This window comes from Neltuma alba, unplaced genomic scaffold (genome assembly GCF_004799145.2).
Source record: "Neltuma alba isolate B1F8T4 unplaced genomic scaffold, ASM479914v2 tig00001772_pilon, whole genome shotgun sequence".
Classification (NCBI taxonomy): domain Eukaryota; kingdom Viridiplantae; phylum Streptophyta; class Magnoliopsida; order Fabales; family Fabaceae; genus Neltuma; species Neltuma alba.
In genome coordinates, this window is record NW_021632606.1 from 25,457 (window position 1) to 35,772 (window position 10,316).

At 37.1% G+C, this 10,316-nt stretch overlaps 1 protein-coding gene across 1 annotated transcript; it reads left to right on the forward strand.

Annotated features, from left to right (window-relative positions):
- The first annotated feature begins 3,730 nt into the window (after positions 1-3,730).
- LOC114711201 (transcription repressor OFP8-like) lies at positions 3,731-4,858 on the forward strand. Its single transcript, XM_028895568.1, has one exon. It carries the CDS (start codon positions 3,836-3,838, stop codon positions 4,748-4,750), a length of 915 nt encoding a protein of 304 aa, XP_028751401.1. The 5' UTR covers positions 3,731-3,835; the 3' UTR covers positions 4,751-4,858.
- Positions 4,859-10,316: the final 5,458 nt, after the last annotated feature.

Consider the following 10,316-nt stretch of genomic DNA (forward strand, 5'->3'; position numbering starts at 1 on the left):
GACATATGTATACTAAATGACAGGTTTTTAGGTTTGTTGCTTTTGGTTTAGGGTTGAGGGGGATAAGAAGGTAGTGGAAAGTGGAAGCAATGATTGAAATATGCAGAAACACGAAATGGGAAGTGACTACCAATTTGATTCAAATTGTTTGGTTAAGAGTCACTATCCAAAAACTAGCTGTAGAAAGTATAGAGCACACAGTTCACTGACTTAGACTCAGAGGGCCATCAAAATATATAGGCACTAGGGGGAACCTCATCAGTAGTTTTATACCCTTTCCATGCATGCATAAAGTTAATTAGTTATACTTTAAAGTCATACTACTATTTCAAAGGGTTGGCAAAAAAAGAAGTCATATTTCAAAGGAGGTTAATTATGAAAAAGCTCACAATTTGATATCTATAGATCCATTAAAACAAATTAGACATTCCCACTATGATTTACAGGAACTTTTCAATAACATTGAGCTTTGCACAATATCGAGGCGCAATACAATTATTAACAAAAAAATATACCTCCCCCGCATCCAAATATCATTTCGTAATTATATTTAAGTTTTATTTCAAAGTATTTGTGCCATTTTATAATTTCAATGAGACGTTAGTTCTTTTTTCATGTTATTTTACTAATAAAAATGACAACGGGTGGAGCAAGTGTTTGTCTAGAAGATAAAACAAAATAAATAAGAATATTTTGGGATAATACCATTGGAATTTGCTACAATTTACATTGATACGGTAATTTCTTAATTTTTATGCTTAACTTCAAAATTTAAACAGGGATATTTTGAAATAAGGGCGTATATATTGGCAAATAAGAGTTCCTTCCAAGGAATCATTTTTCTGTATAATATCTAGGATAATGCAATGTGATGAAGAAAATCAAGGAACAAAGGCGTTAAAAGAATCCCCATAAACTAAGCTCTGATGCAGCTCTTAGGATCGTTCTTCAATCTCTCCCTCTTTCCTCTTTCTACATAATTGCTGTGTGTGTTAGTGAGAGAGAGAGAGAGAGATGATTTCATTATAGGTAATTATTAATTAATCTTAGTCTCCGGGGAAATGTCTTTTTTCGGGTATAAGGAAATGTCTTTTAATTATGAATTAATTTGCCATTTATTATACCGTGACCATGTGACTAGCTAGATATAAACAAGCTAATGGAAACATTATCTCAATAATTATATAAAGCAATAAACTTTCAATCCTTTAGCAGTAACCAGACTTGTGAGCTACGAAAATAGCTTTGATAGAGTATGTTTTTATTTATAATTATACTGTATTCCAAATATCTCTTTCTTTTTTCTTTTTTCTTTTTTTATCTATATTGAGATTTCATATCAAATAATTTTACAACAACTTAATAATTAAAAATACTCATTTCATCAAATAGTTAAAAAAAATTTATATTCAAAATATATATTGTAATTATATTGATTGATGAGACATAAAACAATTTTGAAGTAATTGCATACGAAGATAAATTGTCATAGAAATTATTAATTAATAGGCTAATGAGAAAGATATATATATAATTCCATATCAAAAAATGATTCAATGCTGTGATTAAGATTACACATGCGGTGCATAAATTATCACAATAGTTATTACTGAATTATCTAATATCCGAATTAATACACCCACAGAAACATGCATTATTGCTAGATAAGCAAAGAATATATGAGAATGGAATGGAAGCTCGTAAGAGAGTAACGTTATTACTCTCGAAAAAATCAACATGTGAAATTCATTTCATAGGAGAGTAGAAGAAGAAGAAGAAGAGTTTAGGTGAAGATTCTTGCAGAAAGGCAACAGAGATGGAGGAAGCTCTTGTTTTGTTGTGGTTTATCAGATACGGCGACTCCCTTTTGAATTTCAAACACCATTAAGCGCCTGCAAAACCTGTTCCATCATGCTCTCACTTGTTTAGATATCATGGCCTGGTCCCCTAGACCCCTACCTTCCTATTAATTATACATGTTCCACACGCCCCAGCAATCACTTTCTGCATTCATTATATTGGCTGCTTCTTCTCGGACAAAAATACCAATAAACACTCAATAATCAGTAGCAGCAGCAATTCTTTAATTATTACTCCCTCTGTTTCTTATTATAAGAGACGAATAACCGAATTACGTTGATCAAAAAAACAGTTAAAATTAGTTAAGAACAATCAATGTGTAAAAAGTATAATTTTCTTTTCAAAAATGCCCTCATTAATAAGGATAGAGAACAATGGTAAATTATTAAAAGAAAGAGAAGTGGGCAGGAGAGAGAGTGTGAGTTGGAGATAATAAATATGGGTAAAATAGGAAATCAATACAAAAGAGTAGAGACAACTTTTAAGTGTCTCTTATATTTAGGAACATGCTATAAGTATCAAATGTCTCTTATAATAAGAAACGGAGGGAGTAATATATAGTCTGTTTAAAGAATTGCATTAATTAATCCGCCCATTATATTTCGTGGAGAGTAGAAGGCTTGTGATTGACTCACCGGCTTGCTCTTCGGCCGTTATCTTTGTTGTATTATTGCTGCTGCTATCTCTAAACTTGATTCCTTAATTAATCCAACTTAATTTTCACCAAAACGGGGTCTTCTACGTACACTTCCAAATCTTGATATGTTTGAGACCTCTTTCTTCGGGGTTACCAAACAAACTTGGCGAGCAAGTGAGGATTGTGCTTCTCTCGCAAGCCTCTTGTTATTCTGGCGTTCTTGTCCCGCAAGTTTTATTACACTTTTTTTTTTTTACTGTTCCACTGCTCTGACCCTGACACATTAAGGTGTGATAAGCATCGCAAGTTGTAGGTTTTATACTCCCTTACCCCGGATATAAGAGTTAATTAGAGTATAGAATTTCATCGTAAATATAAGACGTTAATCCATCTTGCCTTACATATTTATTTCTCATCCGATTCTAAATACAAGACCTATTTTATAGTATAAATTACACTATATTTACACTATAAAATAGATCTTATATTTAGGATTAGATTGAGTATTATTTTTCAAACTCATTTACCTAATTTAATTTGTATATTCATATATTATATAATATTATATGGATGAGTATTTTGGGGAGATCAAGTCACATTCATTATAAGTAACTAATACTAGTATACATAACTTCTTTTATCTATTCAAATTATTTAAGTATAGTATATTAAGAATTAAAGGAAATAGTTGGCAAAAAAGGGAGGAAATAGTATTGAGTTACTGAGTTAACTGTAGTTAAGATGGAGAGTTATTTAACTTGTCATTAATTTATGTTGAGTAAATAAAATTATAATTCTAATTCAACCAAATTGTGTGCGACTAATTATTTTGAAAAAAAAGTTTTCTCCATTTATGCCTGCAAAGGTCGGGTCCGACTGGTCGCAAACGGGAACGCAAGACGCCTTCCCTATCACGTCATGGGCTCGATACCTGCGCGAGGCATCCTGAGATTAGTCTGGCCGATAAGTTGGGATATCCTGAGTTAGCAATACCATCCTACTAAAAAAAAAAGAGTTAATATGGCGGTGATTGGTTTTTTGAGATGGAGCTGGGGGGGCTTAATAGTGAATGAGAGCATTTACTTAACCAATAGAAGAGCAGCTTTTAAAAGTAATGATAAGTCAATGAGGACAGAGAAGAGGACGAGAAAAACAGCATAAAGTTGGTCTCAGAAGATTTGAATATGATGATACTATATGCGACTTCCACTTTCAGTTTCTCATGCATTTATATCTCTCCCACTTCCTTTCTCCTTACCCATCACAGCTCTCCGCCTCCACATTCTCTTCTATCCCCCCCCCCCTCTTTCTTCCTTCCGCTACCTTCTGTTTCCTCTAATGGAAACTCGCCTCAAGATGCGAATCTCTCGCATGTTCCTCTCCCCTTTCGGCTCTTGCCGCGCCCGCAACATCTCCGATGTGACTGAAAAAGCCGTCTTCCCCCAACACAGCCGCCGTGGCTTTCATCCCATCGAGCCATCGTCTCCTAAAGCCCGTCCCTTTCCCTCCATTTGTGGACCCAAAGCCTTGGAAACCTCTGAAACTATTGATTCGCTTCCTAGAAAGAAAGTTTCGGAGTGGCCGTCTTCGCCGCTTTTCTGCGGCAATCACGAAGGAAGGCCGTGCCCCCCGGTTTCGCCAATCACGCCTCTGAATCCAATATACGAGGACGAGTTTGGTTATTGTGAGAAGTTGAGACATTCAGGGAGGAACAAAAAGAGCAAGAAGAAAAAAACGAAGAAGAAGAAGAAGAAAGAAAGCCGTAAGAAAAGAAAGCCTTCGGATATGTTCCCGTTTAACTCTTGCGCTCAGGACGGAACCATAGGAGGCTATTGGTGGTACAGCAACGACGATGACGATGACAGCGAAGGAGAGGATGAGACAGAAACACTTTTCTCTTCTAGAAGCCACTCTTCCGATTCCTCCCGCTCTCGCCGCCGTCGTCATCGGTCGAGCCGGAAAAAGAAGGACGGTGATCGAGTGGGTTCTGGGAGCCTAAGTTCTGAAATGGGCGTGATGCCATTGAAGGGAAGAGTTAAGGACACCTTCGCCGTAGTGAAGCGATCCAGTGACCCTTACAATGATTTCAGGACGTCAATGGTGGAAATGATAGTTGAGAAACAGATATTTGCGCCTAAGGATTTGGAGAATCTCCTGCAATGTTTTCTGTCGCTCAATGCGTATAATCATCATAAGATTATTGTTGAGGTTTTCACCGAGATTTGGGAAGCTCTGTTCTCTGACTGGCTTTAAAACTCAAGAATTATGTGTTATTTGTGTTTGTTTCGATGGAAAATAGTCTTGTTCTAACTTAACTTAGTTCGCCGCTTGTATTATATTCCAGGTCCTATTCAATCTAAGCTACTTTCAAAGCTCTATTTTCTTTTTTGTCTTGTCTGGAAAGACTGGAACTGAATCTTCTACTCTTCGGATTTTCTTTATCGTTTTTGTTTCGCTCCCCGTCGGAATATTTCTTCATATACATACAGATAAAACTGACGAAGAACTGTATCTCCGAAGGTGGTAGTAAAATCAACAAAAATACCTAACATGGAGATTATGCTTTCATTGTTTTGTTATGCATTTTGACGCTAAGAGAAAGTTGTTTGCCTGACTTTTTGGTTATCCTTGTTGAAAAGATCATTCGAGTGGGAAACAAGCTGCTCTGCGTTGGACTTCTTGGCCTAAAATGAGGAAAAGATGGGGATGGGATGGTTTTGTTTGATTTGAAGCCGTAGTTTGAAAACAATAAAAAGCTGTCTCACTCTCTCGTGTTGCTGCTCCTTTTGAATCTGTTTTCCTCCAAAAGAATACAAAAAGGTTAACTCGTTTTCTGAAGTCCCCCCAACAAAGAAAAGTAGCTTTCTTCTCCATTGAAAATTTGAAACTTATTGGTTCCCTTGAGAATCCTTGCTTCCTCCCTTGGAAGCTGCAATATAAACTGTATCTCTGTCCACCTTTTGTAAGTTTCTAGCCCATCTTCCGTCTCACTTGTGTCACTTTTTCACCTTGAGCAAAAGGAAGATACGAAGTGAGTGAGATCTGTCTCTTTCATTTTTTTAGCCCCACTTTCTTTTTTGTGCGTATGTGCCTAAGAAAAGTGGGATCTCAATTTGAAATGATTAAGTTATTATTCATATCTGTGAGTCGAAAAAGATAAAAATATATATGGCCTATTAGGGAACTGTTACTTTATGGCGGCCAAAGGTCAAATTTGAGAAATTTTTTAACCCAAAAGAATAGAACCCAGAAGCTGGTGTAAAAGTTGACCCAATCTGCAAGAGTAATATACTATTCGCCCATGCGTTGGTAGGGGATTCACATGACGAATATACTGGGGTCTCTTTCTGTATTTAAATTCACATGCTTTAGTTTTTGAATGATCACATTGAAGGAAATCCATACGATGCGGATATGGCTCGATGGCGATTCAAACTAACCAGTCTAGATCTATTAATAAAAGAAGGCAACAGCAGCAAAAGATTCCTTGAATCTTCCATACAGTTTCTCTTGTGACACAAAAGAACAAAGCCGATGTTGAATAATTTAGGAGTCACAAGAGACTGGATATTAGAGTATACTAATGGAGAAAATCTGTATTCGAAAAATCAGGGAAAAGATAAAACCAAGTTGAATATGAACAGCAAGGATGGAGAAAAGAGACAAAGTAAAGAAGGAAAACGGTGATTGGCTGCATTATTAGGCAAATGCGTTTGATCAGAGCAGAGAACAGAGGATGTGAGATGTGTATGAGTGATCATTATCTGAGGCATAACAAAGCAGACGCAGTGTCAGGGCTTAAAAGAAGGCTGTGTTTTTTGGGGGGATGACAATAACACATAAGAAAAGAATGGGAGCAAATAGAAGAGAGAGAGAGAGAGAGAAGAGGCAGAGGAGAATTCGGAATGCAGGAAGGGAAAGCAATGGAACAGAAGAAAAGAGAGAAGCAGAGAGGAATTAATGCAAACTAAGGAAGGGAGTCACAGTCAGAGTGATTAGGGATGCAGAAGGGGCACTGCAATTCGGGTAATGAGAATGAAGGGCCATTAATGAATGGGTCTGTGTCTGTGGCGTTACCATTCGCCATTAATTATCGCATTTTTTGGGTTACCGAGCTCCTCTTTCTCGCTGACGCGTTTGGATGAAACCAAATCATAATTTAGAGAATAGTTTTTAAAAATAAATTTAAAAAAATAAATTTTGTAAAAAAGTGATTGTGAGAAGTGAGAATGTTTGGATAGTTATTATCAGGAGCATTTTTTATATATACAAATTACTAAAACTGTATAAGTTAATATGATAATTATATAAAAGATAGATTTTATGATATATTTTAATTTGAAGGAATAAAATTGTTAATAATATATTTTTTACCAACATAATTAATAATACATAAGATAATATAATTAATAAATAATTAATATGTGCATATATATTTATAAGATATAAGATTAAATATGTTTATAAAAAAATAATTGAGGGATGTTAAAGTCATATTATTGTTGAGATATACTCTGACAGGCATAATCATACTCTCCAATTGGAACCAAAAGTATAATGGATTCACTTCTCCTGAAACCATGATTTTGAGCTCTAAAACCATAATTTTGGATTATTTTTCCAAAATTGATAATGTTTGGGTGACATCTCACCCAAAACATGGTTTGGCCTCCCAAACCATGATTTTGGGTGCACCAAACAAGGCTCTTGATTGGACAAATCAGGTTGAACTCATAAATTTTCACCCACATAAGAGCATTTATGTCACTAAGTTGTAAATTCTTCTTGACAACCCCCCCACCACCCATGTTTTTCTTTTACTTTTGTTTCTTATTCTTCGCTCTATTGTATTTGCGCTTATTTTTTAATCAAAAAAATTTCTGTTTTTTCATGGCATTAAGCAAAGCAATAAATTAGGGGGGGCATAGTGACAGGGCCTAAAAAAGGAAACCGAGGGGTGGTGTAGCGTTTAGGGAAGATGGGCTTAAGGGCAGGGATGGGTGAGTGGGCCTAATGGGGAGGAAGATGAAGAAAGAGGCAAGCCCAGTTACGGAGGTGGCTTCAGTGCCCAGACTGGGAATGTTGCCGCTTTTGGGAACACATACGGGTCCTCTCTGACCAACACCAACAATCAAACATACGGATCCTCTGGATGCTGTACTATTTTGAAGGCAACTGGAAATCAAAGACTCAGGTGAATGTCTCGTGTGCGAGTATCTCTCTTCCCATTATTATGAGTAAAGATTTTTTTTTTTGGGGTCCAAAAGGAGTGTGATGCCCCAAAACAAAAACTGATCATAGTGGAAGAATTTAAGCTCATACAATCTTTAGACATTAGATTCCTGATATGAACAGGACACTCATCCAAAAAAATTGGAACTTGTCAACTTCATCTCAGCTAAAGCAACCGCAACTCTATTATACTCTCTGAAAACATGATTCACTTGAAGATCCCAATCAAACTTCATCGTGCTTCGAATTTGAAGAAACACAAGATTACAGATTTGATCTTTGCCATTAATCAGCAACATATGGATTAAAATTTTTGGCATCCAGTTCAATAATAACTTTCTTGAATCCCAAATCCCAAATCAACCTCAGACCCCTAAAAATAGCCCATTCTTCTAAGGAAGAATTACAATAAAATCCTAAAGAAGAAATATAATAATTAAGAAGTCTTAAAATAATTGAATAACATGTAATTTCAAGCTGTAGCACTTGTTATCGGGATTTTTTGATGGTTTTTTTTTATTTGTTTGGGACTTTATTGTAATTTTTCTTTCTTCTATTTCAAATACGTCTACCAAGAGATGGAGTAAAACCAGAAGCCCACCTTAGTATTGCCAGCAGTGAGAACACCATGCGCATGTAATTTAAAACTTAGAATTAGTATGTTTGCCTCTAAGAACATGATTGGGCCACATCGAATAGATTGGGTTGGGAGAATGACTTGATATACAGCCCAAAACATCTCAAAATGCTCCAAGAAAGTTCTAAAACACAAATAATATAAAATCATGCAACCAAGGCCTAAAATCATTCTAGTTTAATATAACTTAAGACGAAAATTTGTACTACATTTTGCTTGTATGAAATGAAAATATCAAGTGATTGTTCCTATTAATTTTAGACTCCACATAGAGTGACCCAGAAATGTCAGACTTGCCTTGGCTTCCAAAACCAACCGTGTGGCTTCAAGAATTCGTTGGTGTTTGAGAATATTATTCCACAAGCACTGGGCCGTCATAATAAAGAAAGGTATCACAAGCCATATAGGGGCATATTCGTATCATTCAAGGCAAATTCCCAGGAGGGCACCATGCGGAGTATAAAATGACAAGAAATGGGTAGTTGCGTATGCACTATGCAGGAGGTGAATAGCTCAACAAGCATTGAGACACGTGGCCCATTCCCACTGCTCAAGTTTGATGTGCGGTTACCATCCTCTTGCCTCGTTACGTTTCCTTTGCTTCGCCTTTCTTCAGTCGTTCACCTTCTCCAGTCTCCACCCACTTTTCGTTCCATTCTTATTCTCCCAACGAGCCCTCACCCCCTGCATTAGCTCGGCTCTCAATCCTTCATTTACAGTAATCATTCTCATATTGTCCAGCGTCCATCCATCTTCCATTCAATCCCGACATTGTCCAACTTTCATAGTAAATGCTCTTTTTAGTCAAAAGTTGGCGGACCCTGGTTAAATTATGCCAATCAATCAATCAGTTGACATCATCTGTAATTATTACAGAAACATCAGCATACGATGAAGACATTTATTATAAAAAAGTGGCACAATTCAGAAACACCCCGCTCCTTTCTTCTTTCTTTTTACCAAAGCGGCCACACACCAACTCCACCACTAAAAGTAAAGGCAACGAAACATTCATTATATATATATATATATATATATATATTTATGTGTCACACACACACACACAAAGTGGAAATCAGTCACCGTCTTCCCCGCCCTGATAAGACACAGATTGCGAGCTTTGGAGGTCGTCGTGGGTCCCGTTTGGAAGCGGAAAGGGAACAATATGGCGTGTCTGGTGGAGACAAAAGGCTACGATAAAATGCAAAGGGAATTTTTATGAGGAAAAGGTTGAACCAGAACAAGCTTTAATGGCTCCTCTGCTTTTTTTTGCCCGTATAAAGAATTCTTCTTCGCATCATCACCCTGCAACCCCAACTTTGACAATCACAGGCACACGGTATTATTCTCTTCCCTGACAAACCCGCCACACAAAGTCTGATTCTTTGGCCGTCAACTATACCCTCACCAATGCTGCTAAGAAGCTCCATTGCCAGCACCAAGAAGTTCTTCAATAGGACCCTTGAGAACCTCAAGTTTTTCTTCGCTCCGGGCTACCAAAGGCTTCCCAAAACACCTCCCCCGCGACCATTTCACTTTTCCTGTGACTGCAGCTTCTGTCGTGGACGCCAAGAGCAATAACCACACGTATGAAGACTTGGAGAAGTTCTATGCTAACTTCACAGAACAGTGGGATTCTCAAAAACAGAAGCCTAGGAGAGGGAGCAAGAAGAAAACTGTGATGTCAGCCCCATCAAAGCAGGAACTGCAAGTCTATGATGGAATTTAGTTTTTGCAAGCCCTGTGCAGAAAATGAATCCCATGGAGAAAAGAGAGGAAATTGATCGCCTCAATAATAAGAGATCATAACACATCATATGGGGAAAGTGCAAGATACAACACTCGTGAGTTCGGCGCATGTGAATGAAAGGAGAAACTGTATTTGTGGAAAAGAAGCTGAGGGAGTTGGAGATGTTGGATAAGGGCAATGTGGATCATGTGATGGACATT